Source organism: Sycon ciliatum, chromosome 8 (assembly GCF_964019385.1).
Source record: "Sycon ciliatum chromosome 8, ocSycCili1.1, whole genome shotgun sequence".
Classification (NCBI taxonomy): Eukaryota; Metazoa; Porifera; class Calcarea; order Leucosolenida; family Sycettidae; genus Sycon; species Sycon ciliatum.
This window is the reverse complement of record NC_088650.1, coordinates 18,428,221-18,453,270: the sequence shown is the minus strand read 5'-3', so window position 1 is coordinate 18,453,270 and position 25,050 is coordinate 18,428,221. Positions and strand designations below refer to the sequence as shown.

Below are 25,050 nucleotides of genomic sequence, written 5' to 3'. Positions count from 1 at the left end.
GATCCGGTCTCAGATGGAGAGCCCTCCCATTTGCGGAAATCCTGAAAACACGTGGTCAGAAGTTATTTTGCCACTCTACATCCTTTGCTTGTGCTCTCATCTTCTCCTTGAGATCGTGTGTAGACGTATGGCTTGCCACAAAACTCTTCCTTTTTGATAGCATTTGACTGTAGGCCTGGCATTACAACCGTCCACAACTAACTGTACGTGCTTCATCAGGAAAGTAAGACAGGCGCTGCTGATCAATCGACTTGGTACTGAGTCCATGACAAATTCTAGTTCTTTTCGAGCCTCCTGAGCTGGACTCGGCAAAGGCAGTTCTTTTGGAACAAGCTCTTTCTGTTTATAGCCGCTCCTTCATCCTGGTCCAAATTTAGCAATGCATCAGTGTCTACTTCAGTATCGCTAGAGGTGCTATCGCCAGAGCCTCTCGCACAACTAGAAAACTCTTCTTCGTCTGTTTGATATTCACTTCGCGTATGTCTCCTCCGTAGCTCTCCATTATTCTAAAAGTAAAAGAAACCTCGTAAATATTTTCTCCGGATTTGTGTCACTTGAACTGCCTCGGTTGGGGCATGCTTCACAAATGGCTTGTATGCATTTACCTGACCACATCGCTACAATCATAACGTTTTATGTAGCAATAGTTATGTAGCGTTAGTGCTAAAGGTGTTACGTGTCTACACAAGCACAAAGTCATGCGCCAGTACGAGGTGATTCGTCATTATTTAACACGAAAGTAAAAAAGCCTTCCTTAGGGTTCGAGGTGTGAATCTTTCCATTTCATCCTCTAAAAATGTAATACTGATGTCCTTGGATTGCAATGTTGGGATTCTCATTCACATAATCCTTGGTGTTGGGAAGCAGGTGGCAGTTGAAAAATGGCAATTTTTCCGCATATTATTTGTTGTGGTCATTTCTTAACATCGTGGTAAAATAGGCCTTAGCAGCACAATTTCAAGTCAGTTTTCAATAGAAGGAGACCCTACGTCTTCAGGATGGTCCAGCAAGACTGGATCAAGATCATGTTCATCCAAATACAAGCCATTCAAGCTTACATAGCAATAGGTGTATCACCCTGATTTCATGTGTAATTGTGATCAACATCTGTTAGCAAATTCAGTGATTGCCAATGTTTGGCCATTACTAGGGCCAACACACCGACATTCCTCCTTCCCAGGCGTCGTTTCCAGTATGTAGCTATCATATGCTTCCTATTCAGCTAAATATGTTGTCACTCGAGGTTGAAACCAGCGGCTATGACTCTCTTATACTCTATTTTACCGTAAACATCGCGCACGTGCAGACTGAAAGCTCTTGCAATGTCACTTCCTGAAGGAATATCAGTCTCAATTTTGGAGGCGAACTTGACAGAACATTGGCAATGGCAATGGCAAAAAGAAATTTGACGTGACCTTTTGCAGGTGCTTGCAATGAGATATTTTACCGATTTGTTAAGAAATGACTCAATGTTAAAAAATTACGAATCACCTCGTACAATGCATAGTGCTCAAACGCCCGGACTGGGCGGAGCGTAGTACGCAAGAGGTACACAAAAGGAGTAAAATAGGGCTGTTTCGTTGTTACTCAGAGTTTCAGGACAAAAACCAATCATCAGACAACATAATATCATGATCATGATTGTAGCCGATTGTTGCCAAAAACCTGGGATTTCCCGATATTATCCACTATGAAACTCGTCATGCCGCTCAAACCTCACATAATGCTCGTTTTCTTCCTTTCTAATGCTCCATAATGCTCTGATGCTCGGATAGTCGTATAATGCCGGCATTATCCGCTGGACCCTAACCTGGGGGGGGGGGGGGGGGGGGGAGGAGAGTTAAGGTACTTCTGAGTGTGCGATTTGAGGGACTTCAACAAGTTGCTGCACTGTTTGTCACTGCGCCAAGTGACAAGTAAATCGTGGCAGCCATTATCCCTTTCGATCCAGGAATGAGAATGCTCAGTCCACCATGCGAGGTGAAATGATCACTCTCCAAAAAAGAATCATTCTCAACAATCCCTAGTGATTCCGATGCTGGAATGGGACCTGCCAATTGGAATTTCGTGACCAAACAAACGAGCAAGAATTATTCCCAGTGATTCCTACTGTGTACATGTGTAACGCGCCCAACCAAACGCAACCATAAAATATATCCGGGGTGAAACAACTGACCTAAATTTCTTATCCACTAGGTCCAATGCTATCGACTGCTTATCAATAGGCATTGCCCTCATGCATGAGAACAAACATAGCATAATATTACCAATACACATACACAATCTAGGGAAAGGAACATAATTATGGTTACGAGATAAGAATAACTGTCCACCACTGTAGCTAGATCAAGAGTACATAACCCCACGGTTTAATTATGTACTCTTGATACTACCGGTATAATTATACAGTCAGAAAGTGCAACCAGGGAGTCGTAAAATACCGGTATTTTACGACTCCCTGAGTGCAACAAATAGGCACAAAACTGACTGGTCGTCGAACGCCTCAGTACTCTGTCAGTTTTGTGCCTACAATTGTAGTTGTTGCACTTTCTGACTGTATAGTTGTATCCAGTTACAGTGGTGGACAGTTACTCTACAGTCCATTTCAAAAATATAGACACATGGTATTTTTGAAATACATGTATTTCAATTTCGGCTGGAGCTTTTCGAGTTCTTTTTTTTCGGAATATTGCTCAGGCCCTTCCTGCAATTAATCTCATATAGATTTCTAGGCGATCGGATAGCAAATACCCAATTTCCAAATTTTTATGCACAAGGTGATCACAGATTTTATGTGGTATAGATGCTGGCCTAACGGTTTTTCGAAATCATGCGTCTATATTTTTGAAACGCACTGTAAACTCGTAACCCGATGATATGTTCCTTTCCCCTAGATTTTATTATTGGCGCAACATCCGAGTTTAACATAATACGAGTACAATCAAAAGTACATAACCCCAAGCGTGTGCACCTCTGCGTGTGGGGTCTGGCACGGCGCACTGCCCAAGTGCGGGGCCACGAACTGTGGGCCATTGCACCGGTTAGCGCTTCGTACCGTAGTGCGATGGCACGAGAAATCGTTGAGACTAAATCGCAGGCTACGTAAGGAGAAGGGAGCGCACCGCGCAAAGCAACCTGGAGCCTGGAGAGTTCTGTCCCTGCGGGAATTTGCGGAAAAAACTCTCGAAAACTTGCGCAAGAAATTGCGGCAGAAAACAACAAAAAATGCGACGAAAAGTGCGGAATGATGCAGAACTTGCCAGGAATTCGCGGAATTATTTGCAGAAAATTGCGGATTTGGGCCAAATCACGAAATTTGTTGCATCGTATATCAACTCCGGAGTAGTACTAGTCATACTGTGCAAATAACCTACAGGATCATGGAAAGCACTGTGTGAAAAGTGCATGAAACATGTGAGATATAGTGCAGAAAACAACAAAAAACGCGGGAAATCGCGGATTTTGCTGAAAATCGCGGGTTTGGGCCAAAATCGCGAAATTTGTTGCATCCGTGGAATCGCGATTTCCTGGAGGGACAGAGAGTTGCACACTCTCGGGGTTATGTACTCGTGATACAATGCAGTATACGCCTGCATATTCGCACAAGCAACAGAAACAAATTGCTTAAACTTTTCAAGCAGACCCGTGTCGTGCGAGCTCTGCATCGTTCTCGCACCCGGCTGTGGGTGAAAGTGAAATTAAAGGGGAAGTTAAGGCAAAAATTAAAATTTCACCAGTTGTAGTCTTCGGGGTGCTGAGTCGAATGGTCTTGGTCCGAGAAAGCTGAGACGCTCCCTTCCTACTTGAATCCCAATCGAACTCGCGCACTTCCACCGAAACTGGGTGACTGCGCCCTACGAGATGGGGATTTGTATACAAAATGTCACTAAAAGCGCCATTTCGTTCTTATAAAAGCACGGATGACCGCGATTGGCCCATATGTTGTAGTCTTTTGGACGCTGAGTCGACTGGTTTTGGTCCGAAAAGGCTGCGATGCAGCGTTCCTCCTTTATTCCCAATCGAACATGGTTGAAGAAGCGGTCACGTGCTCCTGGGTGCCAAAATCACCTGGTCACCACGCCAGCAGGCGACAACTTTCACACCAAGGTTCAACTCGAGTGACAGGACTGCACCCAAAAAAGGTCAAAACAGGCTGTAAGTTGTGCCCTGCAGGCACGGTGACCAGGTGACTGGTGTACGCAGGAGCACGTGACCGCTTGTTCAACCATGTTCGATTGGGAATTAGGGGCGAACGCTGCATCGCAGCCTTTTCGGACCAAAACCAGTCGACTCAGCGTCCAAAAGACTACAACATATGGGCCAATCGCGGTCATCCGTGCTTTTATAAGAACGAAATGGCGCTTTTAGTGACATTTTGCATACAAATCCCCATCTCGTAGGGCGCAGTCACCCAGTTTCGGTGGAAGTGCGCGAGTTCGATTGGGATTCAAGTAGGAAGGGAGCGTCTCAGCTTTCTCGGACCAAGACCATTCGACTCAGCACCCCGGAGACTACAACTGGTGAAATTTTAATTTTTGCCTTAACTTCCCCTTTAACTCATGTGGCAAGTGTACTTCAGAGTACATGACCTGAAGTTGCCGAACAAGTGCACTTACAGTAGAGTCGCGCGCCCAAGAACGTTGTTTCCAAGGGGTTAGCTTGGGACGTTCTTACTTTTTCAGCAATCTGGCTGCGTTCTTATAGCACGTTCTTAGAAACAGTGCGTACTGGATGATATGATTGTATCCCACAAGCTGCCAGAAAACCAACACCGCCGTTCTTAGCTTTAGGCTGGACGTTCTTGGGCTCCACGTTTTCAGCGCGCGACTCTACTGTACATGTAGCCACCGCCTAAAGCAGGGAGTAGTACAATACCAGGTATTGTACTACTCCCTGGCGTAAACGGTAAAGCTAAGAACGGCGGTGTAGGTTTTCTGGCAGCTTGTGGGGTACATATGGTCCAGTACGCGTACGCACTGTTTCTAAGAACGTGCTATAAGAACCCAGCCAGATTGCTGAAGAAATAAGAACGTCCCAGGCTAACCCCTTCGAAACAACGTTCTTGGGCGCGCGACTACTGTACTAGTACCTGAATACTCAATAGATATCCTTAGCTAAAAAAACGCCAACGTAAATGCAAACCTTTTCGTACTTCGGATCGTTCAGGCTGACTTTTCCCTTAGCACAATGTACGTTATAGTTGAGACGAAGTAGTCGTGACAACCATGGCGATATGAATTTTCATGGAAACAGGTGCGGGAAATTTTGAACCAGGGATTAGTTTGCCGTCGTTCCGAAAGAATACCTTGGCGAGGTCTTTTACTCTGGAATAGCAAAACAGCGAAAACTCATTTTCGCTGTTCCCAGGTACTTGGAAAACCTTTCCTAAACGCAGCACCGAAGACTGTAAGGGTTCTCCAGCTCCAGCCGATGAATTTCTTCCTCAGGAGTGCCGTGGAACTGGTCCTTTGTTTCCCAGATCACGAGATGGGATAGAGGGAGAACGGCACGAAGCAGAGGACACAGACATTGTCAGGAGGACACAGACATTGTCAACTGAAAGGCAAAACTCGCCAAAAAAGCTGAATGTCACAAGAGGAAGCAATCTCGACTCTCATCTCGATCTGCACGTGCTTTTTATCTCCCGCCAGTTACAAAACAATGCGAGTTTTTGCATTTTTTTGCAGAATTACCATAACGAACGTTGGCCCGTTATTTTGAGCTCTGTAACGTTTTTCCGTTATCCGATAACGTCTTTTGTCACGGCTGGGAGTGAGTACCGTAAAAGTTAGCGTTATCGTACTTTTGCTATTAATTAAAGGATGTCTAATCTGCGGACAGAACTGTTTCATCCTGCATGAATATGTACCTCGGGGGATTTACTCATGTGAGTTGAAAAGGGATTTTCTCCTATCGACTGGCCAGTCGACTTATCGACTCAGTTGTTTCACCCCTATCCTAAATGATTGATTTTCTTATTCTGGACACCCCATGCATTGCAAAAGAAGGGGTAAAAATGGGTTAATATTCGGGTTGAAGCCGCAGGCATACAGTAAGTACATGTAGGTACTGTTAGGTACACTGACGGTGAAGCCAGAGGGTCAAGCAATGTGTACTCCTCTGGATTTCAATGTCCGCAACGGTACACGCAGCCACCAAGGATACACACAGCAGGTTTGCTAAAATGTCATTGTTCTAAAAGATCTCCAGGAAGAATGCGGGGCTATGGACTTGTATTGAATTGAAAACTAGACAGAAAACCTGGCATTTGTGACATGTTATTCATGTTCGAGTTCAGTGAAGGCCTTCCTCTGACGTCGGCGGTAGTCGGTCTGAAGGAGCAAATCAAAGTAAGCAGCAGCAGCAGCAGCAGCAGCAAGAGAGAGAGAGAGAGAGAGAGAGAGAGAGAGAGAGAGAGAGAGAGAGAGAGAGAGAGAGAGAGAGAGAGAGAGAGAGAGAGAGAGAGAGAAAAGACAGAGATGCAAATACAGACAGAAAGAGAGAGATACAATCCAGTGTTATTAGCAATTCTCAATGCACACAATTTTTACTAGAACTCTGCAGAAATGAGCAGATTGCCATGCCTGAGAAGAGCTGGGACAGAGCTCGCTCATCCAGCGGGAAAAGGGAAGAAATTACTCATCATGGCCGCGCCTGTAGAGCCATAACATTATGTTTGATTGTATAAAGCCCCCAGCCTACTCAAACTCAACTGATGAGGAATGAATTCCTCAAAATACTGTGTATTGAGCAGGGAGTGGTGCTTTCTTCCAGGTTTGCCGGGTCAAAGGTTCAATGGACTTCTCGTGTGTTCTGGATGGCAGTCGCGAGCAAGTCAAGTGTGAAGTCAATTCGACGGAAAAGCACGAGCTCCGGTGTGGGGAGCAAACACCTTTTCCTACCGTATGTCAGCGCCTTTAAAGCCATGGTCTTATATTCGAAACACCGCTGGTTTCCCAGCTATTTTAGATATAAAACCTACCCACTACGCCATGCCATAAAAGTCAAAGTCCACACAGAAATTTCAAGCTACATTGTAAATCCACTTGTTCGCGCTTCCTGCTGGGCTGTAAGTTTGTTAGTGTTGTACTTATTCCTTCATTTTTACAAAACCTACTTCAAATGTTATTTCATTTATGAAGCCCATGGCTTTATAAGGCTGTACTCACACTACTTGAAAAACCGCATACAAGTGACTTACGTGTGAATGTTGCCACGGTGACGGTTGCGAAAATGAAAAAAGCCCTTGAAAGCCGCTTGAAAGGTTTCAGCGGAAACGGAACCCTCTTCTACGAGGTTTTTTTGCTTTCAAGCCGTTTGGAAAGCTGTGTGAGGTCAGGAGGCCGGAGTACTATTGTACGTTGAAAGGCTCCAGAATATTTTTCATGCTTTGTTTCCTCGTGGTCGTACTGCTCCTGTACATATACTTGTAGTTTCCTTTTTTGCCTGTCATTTCTGAATTCTGTGGTGTTTTTTTTCCGAGTATTTTCCGTCTTCTTTCTTCCAGTAGCTTCCCGTTGTTTTGATTGCCGTTTCTGTCGCATTTCTTTTGTACCATTGCTTTTGTACCAACATCATGCCTCGCGTAGTGTTTTCTGACGACTTGGAGAAGAAGCTCATCGAGCTGTGGAGAGAAACCTCTTCATCCGTCGACGTCGACGATGTGCTACTTCTTCGCGAGGCATGGCGAATGAACTCCACGATCCAAGCAAGATATAACTGTTTCTATTTTTCTCATGAACTGAAAATTTCAAATAAGTTGATCGAGCGCTAAAAAATTGAAGGAACGCAGCCTCGGGATTTGCAAAACTACCACATGACAATCATGTTTCTCCATGGTAATTTGCTGACAAAAATGTTTCAAGTCGTCACTGGAGTGCAGTGTGCTTGGAAAGGCTTTTTCAAGTACTTTTGTCTAGTTTTGAACGCGACATTCGCGTCAAACTTTCAAGTAGTGTGAGTACAGTCTAACTGAGACTGGCTTTATAATCGAGTATACATCCATGGCTTTAAAGGTGCGGACATACGGTATATAAAGCCATAGAAATATAAAATGGACAACGTTCAAAATACGTTTCTCTTCTCCCTTGATTGGACCACTGGCATGCCATGTGGTGCAGAATATATACTTGTGCACGAACACAATGTATATTTGTACTTCCTCCGCGTCATTACAATTGTCGCTTCCCAGAGAGATTTTTTTCAAATATTTGTTTGTCCACTCGAAGTAAAGAAATCAGCTTGGAATTGAGGCAGAGCATGGCCGACGGACTCAGCTTCACTGTGCTTGCGGGTGGGCCTGATGCATGCTGATTCCCTGCCGTCTGCCTAGACTTGCGTCGCAACGTACGACTGCCGACAAGTCGTTATTTTTGAAGAGTTTTAGAACGGACAATCATCAACCATGCAGCTATCGAATCACCGTATGCCATCATGGTCACACAATCTGCTGCTTTCGGAACATAAAGCACCCGCCCTAAGGGCACGTTCACGCTACTGTAAATCAACAACATTTAATTTCGGCCGATCTCGAAACTTCGGCCGATCTCGAAATGAAACTTTTTTAAACTTTCAGAATGACGTGCTGCTGTCCTATGGCCTTTCATGACGCGGATTAGGCAGCGCTGTTCTTTTCCGTTGAAATTGTGCCTGGACAGATGCAGTGACTGACGTCTTCACTAAAAGATGAAGATGATGTCAAAAATAACTTTTTGTGTCGCTCGGGTGTTTTGATGATACAACCTGGCTGTTCATGACCACCTATGTTTCGTTGATGCAAATAAAATGTGCCAACATAATCAGCATGCGATTTCGATCATTTCGACACACATATCAGTGCATGGGGCTGCATTCGGATAATTAAAAGTTCCTGATAATTCGAAGTTGGGGCCTGGCAATATGACGTTCGAATTAAAGGGAGTCAATCTGTATCTGATTTAATCTACTTTTCAAATTTCACAGACGGAGCCCTTATTTAATCTCTTCGCTTCTTTGGATTTTGAAATAAGCATCTCCACTAGTATACGACAAACACATAATTTTGAAACGCGTATACTTACATCCGTCACGTGGCGGAATGTGAAAAAAGCAACCGTGGAAAGGGTTGCCATTGCAGTGGGCCACGCCGCTCTCTTCCATAGAGCTGGGAAGAAACCCTAACACCCACACATAACACACACACACACAGAGCGAAAAGAAGTTTATTCCCGCAGCTATGCAAAAAGACACCTTTCACCATTGCAGCCACCCTCCACACATACACACATTTCTGGCGCCCCCCCCCCCCCCCCCCACACACACACACTCTTCTCATCACTGTCCTACAACGCCAGTCAGCATATCTACAGCATAATATCTACTATGTTTCAGTTCAGTGGCCTGCACGCGTCATTGTTTTATTCGTACCTGACGGTGGCAATATTGCCGAAACGTTGTGCGTAAAAGAATTGGTTCGGTTTGCAGTGCTTTGGGAATGAGTGTATCCACCCAATTACTTTGTCTCAGTTTTTGTTGTCATTAGTTGATTGTTTCACCCTGACGATAGGCCATGCCCGAAAATTTGGTGAATGCATTAATGCTATGCAAAAGACGTTACTTTGATAGTAGTGCCTGACGCTAGCCAGGGTCCACACCGCTTTATTTCGCATCCGTGCATCGGAGGGGCATCATCACGTGACGCGCCATGCCTGGCGCGCTATCCCGTACTGTACATGCCACGTAGTGTGTCGTCAAAGAGAGCTACATTGTAGCTGGCCACATATTCAAATAGGGCTTTCAACGGCAGGATCCTAACGTGAAGCAACTTGGTAGAATGTGCATCAAAGGAATGCATGCAGGGTGTTAGTACGGGTTCAAATCCCATGCTACTAGTATATGCGGGGAAAAGAAAAGAAGGTAACACCTAAGCATAATAGAACTACAGTGCTGGCCAAAGAAATGCAACCTCATGAATAAAGTAGCGCCGCGAAAAAGTTGATCTAAGCTCAACTATTTTGCGTACGGGAAAGCCATCGCGCGACCGTCGCGCGATGGCTTTCCCGTACGCGAAATGAAGTATGAATCGGCCTTTAGGGTGCACAGACCAGTGTGTGTAGTGCTGGGGCTGCGCAGCGCCCGGCGAATTTTTATTCACGAGGTTGGATTTCTCTGGCCAGCACTCTACTTGGTAGAATGCACCTGTATGGGAGTTAAGACTTTTGAGTTAGAGTTTTGAGTTACGTACATGTATGTACATGGTATATACAGAAGCCTTGCTTGGTAGTTTAACATGTTTTTCGATTTTGACAGCATGTTACAAGGCGAGGACGCGTAGTGCTCCTGACTACAACCATAACCCGGTTGGCAGAGTCCCGGTCTTGCGACCATTTGAACCGTATTGGGAAAACCCAGGTTCGGACCCTCGTTACTCTACGGGTTGGTAGGATTTTTTTAATTTTCGTTTTTTGTGTTGTAGAAGTCGAGCTGACTAGTCTCCAAAATCCAGGGGAAACCATGGCCTACTCGTGTTCTGACGATTTGAAAATTCAAATTTTCTTGCCATACCATTGCATTATTGAAGCCAGGGATCGGGGACGTCCGGACGTACCCGGACGGGGAGTCGTAAAAATATTAAAATAATTACTACGACTCCCTGATTGAAGCCAGGGAGGTATTTTACGACTCCTGGGTTTTCCCAATACGGTTCAAATGGTCGCAAGACCGGGACTCTGCCAACCGGGTTATGGTTGTAGAAAAACATGTATGTACATGTACTCGATGTTTGTGAGCTAAATGAACGAGAGGGCTTGAAAGCCCAGTGCCCTCGCTATGCTTTCCTTACTTAGGACTAAGGTCATCATGCGTGTTATTCGAAATTATAGAAACGCCTTGGCAATACCATAGCCGGGTACATGTTTTGTTGTTGGTTGACAGCATGTGACAAGGTGGAGACCACCGTGTTCGGAAACAGTGATCTTACTACAACCTCACGTGGTTGGTAGAGTCCCGGTCTTCATGACCATCTGAACCGCACGGGTGTTAGACCCGGTTCTGACCATCTTTAATTTCTAGGGAGTTGTCTTAGTTTTTCTTGCCGTTGTACCGTCAGCCGTGTACACGTGAGGTTGTAGTAAGATCAATGTTTCCGAACACGGTGGTCTCCATCTTGTGACATGCTGTCAACCACCAACATGTGGACTGCCCTATTACAATATGAATAAATAATAATAGTAATGTTTCACCAAAAGAAGATTAATCTAATACAGTCAGACCTCGCTTATCCGGTCCTCTTTTATCCGGATCCCTCGCCATCCGGAAGGAAATAGCTGGTTACATATTTACAGCATACGTGATGCATCCAACATAACTGGTGTTCGGTTATCCGGTTCCCTCGCCTATCCGGATTTTTTTGTGGAAAACAGATGTGTGCGGTTAAGCGAGGTCTGACTGTACCATGTTTTTTGTATACAGTCGACGTGGCCACCTGTTCTACGGTGCTGCTCGATGAAATCCGATCGCGTGAGCATGTGCCACTCCGGGCGTAGTGCAGCCCCACATGCCTACAGCCCTACACCTGCAAGCACACGGAAGTGAGCTGGCGCAGGTCGCAAAATCGACTAATGCCATTGGGTATCATCGAGCAGCACCGTAAATGCACATGTACACACACCGGGGTCTATTGCCACTCTGGTTAGTTTTGCTGTGCATGTGTTTGCTGTGCATGTGTTTGCTGTGCATGTGTTTGCTGTGCATGTGTTTGCTGTGCATGTGTTTGCTGTGCATGTGTTTGCTGTGCATGTGTTTGCTGTGCATGCACACATACCGAATCTACTGTGACCCTGGTTGAATAGCACAGCAGTTTGCTGGCCATTGCGACCATTGTCGCCGACTTCTCTTCGTGGGCTGAGCATTTGCGCTAGACACCGGCAACTCCGCTGTGTACACATCCGGTGCACGCCGAGTTGCGTAGCCCTCGGCGCTGCTCAGCAGTTTTAAACCCACCAGTTCGTTAGCACTAGCAGCCCCAGAGTGACCAGCAGTGCTCACCATCATGATGACAGTAAGGAATTCAACGCTCTACTGGTCAGCTGGAAGCTGTCCAGAAATCCCAAGATCCATGCCTCATTCGCCGACGCAACACCCCCCCCCCCCCCCCCCCCAAAGCCAGATAGGTTCAGCTAGTGAGGAAAGATCTGCAGTTGGAAAAGGACCTGCTGTTGATGGACCCTCTCGGGAGACTGCTTCAGTTTAGCCACAAATCGAAAGCTATGGCTTGGTGTGACAGACGGGTGTGTTGAACTCATGAAGCAAAACCTGGGCTACATGCGAGCTCTTCATTATAGTAATTAGGTTCGTTTTTTTGTAATCTGATATCTTACTGCTCGCGTGGATTCTGGCTGCTCTTACCTTGGGTCGGCGAAGCATCTTGAGCTCATTGGAATGCAGCGTGTACTGGATCACATTTCTGTATCTGGCGGAAGTCCCAGCATGCTTCATAAGTGTGCGACCTTCCAAACCCATGGCGACTGCTCTCTTGTAAACTGTACTAACTTACTTCAAACTTACTTCACTGCACTCTTCGTCTTCGAAATATTTATCCAAACCTTGCAAAAGCAGCAACAGGCCAGTAAAAGTACGTAAAGTAGCAAAACAGAGAAAAGAGGCAAAAGACCCGACAACGCCCAAAGGCCAAACGCGCACGCGCGGCTAACCGCAGATATATCGGAACCGGTGCAGGTACTAAGTGCGCGCGGGACACCGGTATATGGTACCGGTACGGTACGATACGCGAGGGTATATATCCGGGTAGAGCACGTGCAACGGTGAAAAGTAATCAGATAGAAGCCACGTGGTCTATCCATAGCTTCACACAGCGCTCAGATCAGCGTCATCAGGCCAGGTCATCATGATTCATGGTCATGCAGACATGCACGCTTTGTAGTAGTCTACCATGGTCTACAATGGTTTTATTTTGTGGAGGAGAATGAACTCTCACTTTTCATAAGTAAAGCTGGTGAGGGTGGTTCAGGAAGAGAGTACTGAGTCAGTAGAAGCCAGAATGTCGCAGCTGTCAGATTTGACGTCGGTACTTCAGGCTAGGTTATGTGGCGGATCCCACTGTACATGTACTACGGGTAGAAGCATTCCATGAGGAGAAACAAACTGTTATCTCCGAGCTCTCCATCAAACGTAAGTCGAAATTTAACGCGCCGGCTTCTGAAGACTCCTAGAATTACTACTCCTAGAATTACGTATCTTACTTTGCTGTTGATCTTGCATGGATGTCGCTTGGACACACAAACATACACACACACGCGCGCGCGCACACACACACACACACACGCATGCGCACACCCGTGCACACACACACACACACACACACACACACACACACACACACACACACACACACACACACACACACCTTCCTTCCTTCGCCCACTGCCACAATTGGCTATGTGTCCCCAAACAGGGCGACTTGAAGGAGTGCTGTCTTCGGGACGCGGCATGAGGCCCTGCGAGTCCGGCGGGACGTGAACGGCTGTTTCTTTATCTTGAAGCCGTATTCACGCCGCTGTCGGACTCAACAAGAGTCTTCACATTCCAGGTTCCCAGAGACAGCACGAACCTCCGAGGGGCTGGTGCATGCTGCGAGCTAAGCTCTGAGCGGGGATTTGCAACTCCTCCGCGCTCAGGCGGACGAGGGTCAGCGCGAGTGGTCATATCCGAGGTGACCATGTTGTCGACGCTGAATTGTCCAGGTCCGCGGCAGCAAGATGAAGGCTGCCTCGCTCAGCACAGCTGCTCTACTTACTGTGAGTGACACACCCACACATACACACACACATGCACCACACACACAGCCATACACACACATGTACACACACACACACACACACACACACACACACACACACACACACACACACGCATACACACACACACACACACACACACACACACACACACACACACACACCAGCACACAACAACACACAACAGTAAGAACTTAACTGGAGACTGAATCACAACCGGCAATGCACATTGAGGGTGAGAGATCCCTGGCTACAAATCTGTTCGTTGCAACCGATTTGTTGCGCCGGTTGCTGTGTAGCCTGTGTGTCTGCACAGCAGGGTGCTACGTTATTCATGACATTGGACTGAGCAGAATTGCAGATACTCTATCTCTAGACAACAGAACTTGGCACATTTCTGTACGATCGGCATGTCGCTCGTGAGTGGCATCCATACGTGCACTGTCTTCAGGGCCGTTGGAATTCCGCTTCAGGAGATCAACGTTCACCGTGCGATCGTCCCCCAATGACCCTAGTTTAGGTTGTGAAGGAAGTGGTTTGGGTGAACGTCAGTTACGAGTCAGTAGTCGGCAGAAAGCATGATCTGGACACCAGGATCGGTGACCTTCTTTCGAAAAAAAACTTCAAAAAAGTTGTGAATTTCGGTTTTCTTTGTCTGCGGAAGTGTGTGGATGGTGAGTCAGCTGATGCATAAGAAGCGACCAGAGGACATGCTGCCTGGCTCCGCAGAGAGGACAATAGAGAGGTTCCGTAAAGTTGAGCAAGTTTACTTACGTGGATAGGAAAAACCCGTGAATTTGCGAGTTTGCACTGCACTTTAATTAATTAAAGCATTAAGGCGGAAAGTTGTCTTCTTTAAAATTTTAAAAAAGTACGTGCTTGGGGCTCCACTAACAGAGGCACTCCGTAAGTGGATTGGAGGATAAATTGATGACTCTCTCCCCGTGGCTCGTGCACCTTCGCGTCCGGAGTTGCCATGGGCAGCTATGTAGTTCAAAAACCAATGGCGTAACACAGATCCGCTTGCAGTATACGTAAGGACTTTCCGTAGATCGACCATGGCTTTTACTAACGTGCGAAACCTCTCGATATCTCATTGATGCAGTTGGCAAGTGTTGACTCACTCAGTTCCTGGGTTGTATGAGTATGAGGAGCAGACTGTATGGAGGTGGAAGCCAATTGAAATTTGCACAGTGTGAAACTGCGACACATTGCCCCACTGATCATCTCTCCAACCCCTGGTATGTAAGTTAGTGCGGCCTGCGCACTGGGTGTGAATTGCACTGGCAGTTACACGCTGTTCCGTACCGCAGTGTGTTCACGTTAGCCTGAACGAGCCCAAAGAAAGACCATGTTTGCTACTACTAGAATTATTATGTATGTGGTGTACATACGCCCGGCTCTTGTTGTTTAGAGGAGAATCCACACCCCTCCCTGCCTGAGTGTGCAAGGTTCTGTCGCAGTGAAAGCCAGACATAGTATCAGCCAAGACAACTGGGAAGTGGCACTGCACTCAACCCATCTACTTTCTACCACCTCAGCAAATAAACCCGTGGTGGCCGTTTGCACATACAGTAGGTATCGGCAAGAGTACATAACCCAAGAGTGTGCAACTGCCTGCACAACCTCTATGCTGTGCTGCGACGGCAGAACTTCACATCACGTGACATGGTTCAAAAGGTTATGCTGGCAAACAGTGCAAAGTGACCACAAGAGAGTTGTACCCAAAGCTGGGCTGCGTACAACCCAGTATCTATCATGCACTAGAGTGCACGGGTTCATCACGTGATGTGAAGTTCTGCCGTCGCAGACCCCATAGCTGGAGTTGCACACTCTTGTTTATCTACTCTTGGTATCGGTTATAGCGTGGGTGTTTGAAAAACGACTTTCTATTCTTATTTCCGCTATTTCTTACACACGATAAATCAAGTGTGGCATATCATATGCATGTGCGCATGGGCAGGAAGATCATCGTACATGCAACGCAGTACTTCTGTGCATGTCGCTGGTCATAGTCCCATAGGGCCACAGCCTAGGCTTACCATGTGGCTATGCAACATGAGTTACATGACCACAACAGTTGAATCTGCAGCACTACGACGCAACGAGAGTCAGATCAGAACGGAAATGGACAGATGTAATTACTACAGGCGATACACTTTGTACTAATCTGGCATGTTTCGCGACACAAGGTCCATTCTTAGGACCGATATATTCTACTATGGGATAAAATTGCTTGTAAGAATACATGTTCACTATAAATCCATGTTTATATGATTATGAAAACATGCCGAGCGTTCATTCTTGTAGGCAGTATAATTATTCTTTTACACGACCAGTCGACCACACTATAACCTATACGCACTGTACATGCACATGTGCAGTTGTGCTGGGTGAAGTCCGACCCGAAGTGCATATTCGAACCCTCAACATGCATGGACCTTGACGTCCTGGAAGTGGTATGTACTGTGCGACTGGACGTATGCGCAGACAAGCACACTGATGTAATCGGAACTGGTCCAGGGCGCCGGTTTTGTGCGGTGGGTCGGATTTCAGTGAGCGCAACTGTACTTGGTGAAGTGGCATGCCTGCTGCACATATAGTAAAACCTGATTTACGCGACCTCTGTGTTTAGCGACCACCTGCTTTGAACGACCGTTTTTCCATGCACGGACAGTTCTACACAGAAACTGCACTGGATACAGCGACCACCTGCCTTGCGTGACCAGCGACCGGCTTTTAGTGTGCCAGGTGCCATATTGGACCTGCACACAGCGACCAAAACTAGCCAAAAGTGCCATCTTGGCTGTCATGTTTGACAACAACAGGGTTGAAGTGTGCTCTTATTCATGTGCATGCAGTCAACAGAAGTGACAAGGAACATGCAGTGCAGGATGCGCTGCATGCACTTGAGTGAGGCGTGCTTTGCTGCAGAAAGTATTCTATGCTCCACACCTGTCAATACGAGTACATGGAAGTACAATCATGCACATGTATGTACACAATCCGACATGTCACGAATGTATGGGACCTGGTTCCAAAGACCACCTGGCTTCAACGACCGCTTTTGCTTGCACCGTGGGGTGGTCGCTTAAACCAGGTGTTACTGTGCATGTATGTACATATGGTTAGATTGACACTTGACAGCATGAAACACTAACAATATGCGTGAACTATAACAAGGTTTATCTAATACTAGTTTTGAACTAGTATTGGGCTTGAAAGTGATGACGTCAAAAACGGCCAGGGAGTAGTAAGTTGACATCAGATTTCTATTTTGGATCCACTAAGGTGTGACTTTGCTATTGCCTCAGTGTGTGGGTGCATAGCAACCCACTCATGTCGTATGCAGGGGTGACTTTTACTTCGCCACCAGTTGTAACCCCGCCCCATGGCCCAGTAGCCAAATCAGTCAGTTTCACTGGTTACATCACCTTGCTGTGAGTAAGACGGCTTGAAATGTGCTTGGATCCATACAAAAACTGGATCCAAGTGGATCCAATTTTTGAATTTTTGAAATTGTTGCTATGCTGTGACGTAGCACTTTCAAGCCCTATTGAGTTATATAATACAATATATGTACATGTACTACAGGACCATCAAGAGTACAACACTCTCCAGGGTGTGCAACTGCCGATGGATGGCTCGCGTGCGCAGCTGTGACCAATCTTGGTCAGAATTGCGTCATTTGTCTTGACGTAATCAGCTCTGTGCGTGCATTCAAGATGCGAGATTGACCATCATGCACAATACAGTATTGGGTGCAGCAATACGTATGGCGTGACGGAGATGATGCTGCTCTGGAAACTGGCCATGGTGGTGATATTTGTGGATGTGTACACAGGGGCGTCACACACGGTACGACCAGTGTGACCATGGTCGTACTAATTTTAGTCCAGGATGGTCCACCCAATTCATCCAAAAAGCAGTAAAAGACTGCTAAAACGCACCTCGGGGCTGAAAAATCCGATTTTTCTCCCAAGGGGAACACCCCTGGACCCCCGGTCGTACCACTCCCTAATGCCCTGTGACGCCCCTGCACACTGTTGGGAGTTCCTTACCAGTGTAAGAAGTTTGGATCTGGCTGCGACAGAATCCCATGTAGACGATTTCACCCCGTGGCTTCACTAGTATTGCGATAATGTACATAGCAGATGCTCCCCCCCCCCTCCACTTGATGTTGGGTTAACTGCTGCTCATGTGCCTTACCGGCTGGCTTGGTCTCAATACTGATTTTGTTGGGTGTTTGTCTGTTTGTTTGTCTTTTTGTTTCCTCCCAGGTTGTAGCCAGGCAGCCTACCGTACGCCAAGCTATATCTATATCTGGACATGCCCTGGAGAGGTGTCAGCACTAGCGGGACAGTATGCTGGACGTTGGCTCCGTCGTTCAGGGGATTGAGCCGAGGCCGCTCGTGCCATGTCGTCTCGCGGCAGCGCATGGACGGGCGCACGGCCGGCGCGGCAGCACCGTGCAGAGCTGCGTCGAGCTCGAGCAGTTCCGCTCTGCGTTGCGCGCCTGCCACCGCGCACGCATTGCCGGCGTCTGGCCAGCCGCGGCAGCCGGCCGATCTTGACCCGAACATCACGGACACGGCGGTCAATGCTCAGGGTGTGGATAACACTATTCAACAATGCTACCACCATCTGGTCGGAATGGACCACTTTCGATCATGCGATGTGCGCTCACGTCGCAAGCTGACGGAGGATCTCATCAAGAAAACGGACCGTCCCGTTGTCGTGAAGCGTGTGATACGGCAGTGTTCCATCAGTCCGGACGTATCATCTAATTCGGATATCAGAGCGCTGGTAACGAGTGCACTGGATCATGTTGCACAGATGCCACCTAGCACCTGGGTAGCCGAAAGCAACCATCTTGAACTCTACCGGATTCTCTACTGGGCATCACAATGTTCCTGCAAAACAGCAGCCTTTGAAACAACTTTGGTGCAAAATCTTAACGTCAAGTGGATTAGCTCGAGTGATGGCTTATCTGAATTTGCTTATCGCTTGTTCCGATTGAATATGCCCAACAAAATGCTTGCACAGCGTTTGGTATCCAGGTATTTTGACTTTGAGGCCAAGCCGTATAGCACCCTCACCCTTCTTCTTTACTGCACGTTATGTGATGTGAAATCTACCAGACTGTTGGATTTACTCACCGACGACTTTATGAACTCCAAGCGTAAGTAACAAGGCAATCCTGCTTGTGTTACTGCTGCTTTGCTGACACTTCATTGTGACGTCAAGTTTTTTCATGTATTGCGTACCCCGCTCGCATCTATATCTACCTCTGCTACATGGGTACTCTAATTTCAGAAATTTTCTGTGCTCAATATTTTCGGTACGAGGGCAAACGGCCAGGTTAGGTGAACAGAAATTTTCGGTACAGAGAAGCAGTTCCCTATTGGATTATGTGTGTTAGTGTTTGTTCGGTGTATTGAAATTTTAGGTGTGAAACAGATGCACCGAAAGTACCGAAAATAAAAGTACACCGAAATTTGTGAAATTTCAGTACCCTGTTATTAATGACGACCAACAACAGCCTGTGAACCCAATAGTGTGCAACTCTGATCTCTGAGCTGCGGGTGCTCTGCGTGGCCCGCTGCCTGCATTACGTGGTGAAATGGCGATCAAGATGTCTGGGTTTGAGTTTCTCACATTCTAGATGCAATGATTTCATGCTTGATACGGTAGGTTCAAACGTCAAGCGGCAATGCACTCTCAGTGATACCTCGCATACAAAAGTTTCTGAGAAAAGCAGACTTGGAACCTGGAAACCGGAGCAGATCAATAACGATGCAATGGCCTGGCTGATTGACCAGTTCGTGGCGGCCTAATGCAGGCAGCACGCTGCACCAGATCCTTTGTGCAGAGTTGCTTACTCTTGGAGTCATGGCCTCTTGCTACCAATAACACTCTGGGCAACACGCTTTGAGCTGATTCTAAATACTCGCCATATCTTTTTTTGCCGTGCCTATGCATGGTGATGTTTTTGCGCTGAGAAACAGAAAGACGCTGCCGATTTGTGTGGTAAAAGCGAACAACAGGATGATGCTTTGATAGCTTGGAAGCAGTTACCATGGTTTTGATGCCACACTGGCTAGTCCTATGGAGTGCAGGAATTGTTTACTTTATCAGGGCCGTAGCACCGAGATTTCAGGTGGTCTGGCCAAATGGGATATTTGACTGGAAATTGCATCATGGAAAAATGTGGGCACAAGTTATGCGATCGAGTCCACCAACTAAACCAGATGTTGAACAGTCAGACGTGCACAAGCACAAAACTGACTTTCATGCCGTGGAATGTCTCAGTACTCCTTGTCAGTTTTGTGCTAGATTGTGCACGTCTGACTGTTCAAAATCTAGTTTAGTTGGTGGACTCGATCGCATAACTTGTGCCCACCTTTTTCCATGCTACAGTTTTTTTCCTTGGCTCACCATCTGAGTTCTTGACTGGAAATGATTGATATTGCTGAAAAACCATAATTGCAGGAATTGTTTGGGTCAACCTTTTTTTCGAAATAAGGTCTGGCAAAGGCGGGACTGGCTGGATCAGATACTATGACCTTGGATATGTAGGCCACTCTTCTGGGTATTTGCTAGGGCTCAAACGGTTAGTCCGATTAACCGGTTGCAGACCGGTTACGAAGAATTAACGGTTAACCGATAAAGATAACGGTTATGCAGTAACTTTTCAGTCAATTTTTCAAGTATCAGGTCGTTGCAAAGTATGCACTTTCGCAGGCTGTCGCACGCGTACGCAATTTCTGGGCTGTCAACTCGGTCATATCTGGTCTCTTGGTGTGAGAGTATGTATGAATGAGCATGCAAGAGAATGTACATGTGTGCGTTGTACTGAATAGGGTACATTTTTTTGAATGAGTATAGTCAAATACTGTAATTTCACAAATTTTCGGTGTACTTCTATTTTCGGTACTTTCGATGCGTCTGTTTCACACCTAAAATTTCAATACACCGAACAAACACTAACACACATAATCCAATAGGGAACTGCTTCTCTGTACCGAAAATTTCTGTTCACCTAACCTAGCCTGTTGCCCTCATACCGAAAATATTGAGCACCGAAAATTTCTGAAATTAGAGTATACGGTTGAAAAAGAGTCCGCAGGATTGCCGTGGCATATAGGTTATAACCGTTAAACCGACCGTTAGCTTAGCAGTTAACCGTTAGGGGTAAAACCGTGACCGTTTGAGCCCTAGTATTTACTTCCGTAGTTGTTCTGATGTTGTCCACAGCTCGAGTGTAGCTATTCTGATTTGCATTGGACGTGTACTGATTATATATATATTGTTGTTATGTCCAGCGAACAAGCTCCTCTTATTTCAAGCTCATTTGCTCTCCGATTCCTCTCCATTGATGGACAAGTATCTCACAAAGGCCCAAGAAAAGGCGATGCAGCCATTTGTGCGGTGTGGCTCGCCAGGGAAGAAGGGTCGCTTGTACCGGATGATGTCGTCCATTGTTGGCCAAAAGTACGCGGGTGGCTGTGCACTAGTGGGCGGAGTGACTATTCAGGCGTTCGCCATATTTGATGCTGCCTGCCGTCCTGTCGACTTGCAACGGGATTGTCCCGCAGAGCTGTATGACAACTTCACGATAGACATGGCAGCAGCGAGGCGACACCGCCTCAGTGTCGTGGTGTGTCTCGGACTGTCGGAGAAGATCCTACTGCGTCACCCCGCGCGCGCTCCGAATGGTGCCACCGTTCTGGAGGTGTTGGCGCTGAAAGCCCAGGGATGCTATGTGATTCCTGTGAGTAGTTTTTGTATGTAATCATGTATTGCATCACAGAATTCTGACATTGAGCAGTGTACACTTTACTGTCGCTGAATGGAAATTTCGCCACCTCCGATGGAAATGTTTTTCTTGAATGCGATGTGTGTGGTGGTTGCCTGTAATAGCTAGTGTGAGATTCAGGTGTGGCAAAGCACATCCTGTGTGCTTACGCATGCGCAGAGAAAACTCAGTCTGATCGGGTCTCATGCGAACCGTGAAAGAAAGGTCAGTGTGGACTGTGTACCGTAGTACATGTACCGTAAAATCCCGCCAGAGCGCCCCTACCTCCACCACCCTTCGAGTAGGTCCGGATGGGCGAATCCTACTTGCCGCATTCAGTACTACATGAATAAGTACTCACCCTACGAAATCTGTTTGTGCATCTCGTACACCGACCAAAGGTCAAGAGCCAGGAGCCATACAGACCCACTGAAACTCAGGGTTTGTGCGATCCCTGGCCAAGAGGGTGGGCACTGTTGCGTACATTTCCTGCAGCACAGTACGAATTGTACGGCATCACAGTGTTTTACGAGGATACAATCAATCACTTCCCTGACAAGAAGTCAGGGAGGGGCGAATGGGAGAGACGGGGCGCTCTGGCGGGATTTTACAGTACTATCAAGAGTCCATAACCCCAAGAGTGTGCAACTGCGGTCTGGATGCTGTAGGCCCACTGCGCGGCGGAATTCCAACATTACATCATGCCGTTGAGGCACAGAGGACAAAACTCCGCATTCCGCGGTGCTTGGAACCAGGGAGTAGTACAGACGCAACGAACGTGTACGTCATTTTTGACGTAATGTTGGAATTCCGCCGCTTGGATCCCCATGTACAGAGTTGCACACTCTTGGGGTTATGGACTCTTGGTACTAGCCTATGCTGAATTTTGGCATTTCGATTATGGCTTTTTTGAATATACCACTGAAAGAGGAAGCATGATTCGACTAAAATCAAAATGTAACCAGTTCTTCCGTGTGCTAAGTCGAATGGTCTTGGTTCGAGGAAGATAACACGTTCTCTTCCTCCTACATTCCCAATCAAGCTTTCGCACTTTCCCCTGAAACCGGGTTGGTGCGCCCTACTACCGTTTTACCGTATGTCAGCGCCTTCAAAGCCATGGCCTTATATTCGAAACACAGCTGCTTTCCTTGCTATTTTAGATGGAAAATGACTCACCCACTACGCCATGCCATAAAAGTCTAAGTCCACACAGAAATTTCAATCTAAATCCACTTGTTCACCCTTCCTGCTGGGCTGTAAGTTTTCTAGTACTGGAAGTCAACAAATTTTCAGCCCGTTCAAATTTAGGCCTCCCAGGGCTAAAAGCCTAAAACACATTTCGGCTGCAACAAATTTTCGGCCTGTACTGCTGCTGCCTGTATACACTGTCACACTGAACCTTGCAGAACGAAATTTCGGCTGCAACAATTTTTCGGCCAAATATGATCAGGCCGAAAATAGCCGAAAATAAATATTTGCCGAATATTTGTTGACTTGCAGTATAGTAAAACTCAGGTGTTGAGCCAATAGTAATATGGAAAGAGAAAAGGACCTATAAGTTACTAGTTAACAGTCCGCCAAGGTAATGAGACGAGAGAGCTTGGAAGCTCGGGGCCCTACGCTATGCTTTTTTGCCTTGATGACCTAGACAAAAAAAAAGCATAGGGATGTTATAAATTCTTTAAAAAAATCCTTTTTTTTAAGACATAACCTGGGATTCGAACCCGCACTATCGCGCGCCCTGCATGCATCCCCCGCTACACTTCACATACATACTAATTCTTCCAAGTTGTTTCACATTGTGATCTTGCATTTGAAAGCCCTATTTGAATATGCATTGTGGCCAGCCGTCTTTGATGGCACGGTACGGTAGGGGATAGGTACGGGACAGGTACGATCGAGGGTAATACGACACCGTCTCTCGTACCGTACCGTACCATCAAACACAGCTGGCCACATACAGCTGCCCGCAATATTCAAATAGGGCTTTCAAACGCAAGATCATAACGTGAAGCAACTTGGAAGAATGGGTATGAATGCGAAGTGTATGGGGGAATGCATGTAGGGCGATAGTGCGGGTTCGAATCCCAGGATATGCCTGAAAAAAAGATAGGAGAATTGAAAAATTTATAACATCCTATGCTTTTTTGCCGTCAGATACGGATAGCGCCAGGCGTGACACAAACAAACAAACAAACACACAAACAAACAAATACCAAATTAAAGCTGTGTGGACCCTGGCTAGCGCCAGACGTTACTGAAGTAACGTCTTCTGCATAGCTACGGGAATAATGTACAGTCAGATAGTGCGACAACAAGTCACACAACTGAGAAGGATATTGAGACATTCTGACTGTATATTATCTCGTTACCTTGGTGGACTGTTAGTCATAAGTTAAGTAGTAACTTATAGGTCCTTTTCTCTTTCCATACAGTATAGTACTTGTTCCTTCTTTTTTACAAAACGTACTTCAAATATCATTTCATTTATGAGGCCCATGGCTTTATAAATGAGACTGGCATTGTATTCGAATAGACCTCCATGGCTTTAAAGGTGCGGACATTCGGTAAAAGGAAATTGTGTGGAATTTTTCTCTGGTATAGCATCACTTCGGTCTTGTAGAATCACGAACGAACGTGAAATTTCCAGGACCTGTACTGGTACTCTGGACCCTGAATCGACTGGTCTTATGTTTCTTTTTTTCTCCTTTCTTCTGACATAGATATACCTGGAAGTTGGCAACCGAAAGCAGACAAAGTTTAATAGTGTCCAGGGTTTGGACTGCAACTTTCCCTGCCACATCCCAATGTTCAACAAGCACCTGAAATGACACAGCAGTACAGTTGCCGTGTTCCTTTCTTCGGACCTCTCACTCGGAAAGGTGTGTTCTGTGGCGAGAAGCCTGTAGCGCGGCATTGTTTTGGCAAGGTGCTGCGAGGATTGTCCCAACATTGTTTTGATGCAGCCAACATCCACACCCGCAGTGTCATGCTGTGCTGCTAAACTTTATTAGACCCCAAAGCAAAGTCCTGAATTGAGTGTTTCACCCTGCCACCATGGTTAATGCTGCTCAACTCGCTGGCTGTTTTCTGTTATCTTCTCTTTTCCCGCACTTTCTTTGGGCCGATATCATCTGGGCATTCAGTGTTGTTCAAGCCGGCCGTAGTATGATCAAGATTCATTGATGTGTGTGTGTGTGTGTGCACGCGTGCGCGTATGCGTGTGTTCATGTGCATATGTGCGGGCGTGTGTGTGTGTCCATGTATGTACATATAAGTGATCTCCAACATTCATTTCAGCACTTGACTCAAGTGCATGGGTAATCATTCCCACAGCTGGTTCCGGTTCATGCTCAACTGTGGTGGTGCATGGTCAAGGCTTTGGCCATTTCGGTTCCAGTGTTCCGACCAGGATCACATGACCGACTCGGTGACTTTAAATGTACTGACTGGTGCTGA

General features: G+C 46.5%; 1 protein-coding gene and 1 long non-coding RNA gene across 2 annotated transcripts; one reads left to right on the top strand and one right to left on the bottom strand.

The window, feature by feature from the left end:
• Window positions 1-6,175: 6,175 nt before the first annotated feature.
• Window positions 6,176-12,636, bottom strand: LOC135823220 (uncharacterized). Its single transcript, XR_010554631.1, has 3 exons — window positions 12,385-12,636; window positions 9,060-9,155; window positions 6,176-6,332 (listed from the first exon to the last, which is right to left on the bottom strand). It is a non-coding gene; the product is annotated as an uncharacterized LOC135823220 (long non-coding RNA).
• A 283-nt stretch (window positions 12,637-12,919) lies between these two features.
• LOC135823219 (uncharacterized) lies at window positions 12,920-24,932 on the top strand. Its single transcript, XM_065336066.1, has 4 exons — window positions 12,920-13,167; window positions 18,074-18,975; window positions 21,119-21,567; window positions 24,315-24,932. The coding sequence occupies exons 2-4, from the start codon at window positions 18,123-18,125 to the stop codon at window positions 24,420-24,422; spliced, it is 1,410 nt and encodes a 469-aa protein (XP_065192138.1). The 5' UTR covers window positions 12,920-13,167; window positions 18,074-18,122; the 3' UTR covers window positions 24,423-24,932.
• The last annotated feature ends 118 nt before the right edge of the window (window positions 24,933-25,050 follow it).

Excerpts from the sequence above, each read along its gene's own strand:
- LOC135823219 (XM_065336066.1), top strand. The coding sequence starts at position 18,123 with ATGCCCTGGAGAGGTGTCAGCACTAGCGGGACAGTATGCTGGACGTTG. Across the intron at positions 18,976-21,118 it reads CGACTTTATGAACTCCAAGC|CGAACAAGCTCCTCTTATTT; the intron begins GTAAGTAACAAG and ends TGTTATGTCCAG. Across the intron at positions 21,568-24,314 it reads AGGGATGCTATGTGATTCCT|ATATACCTGGAAGTTGGCAA; the intron begins GTGAGTAGTTTT and ends CTTCTGACATAG.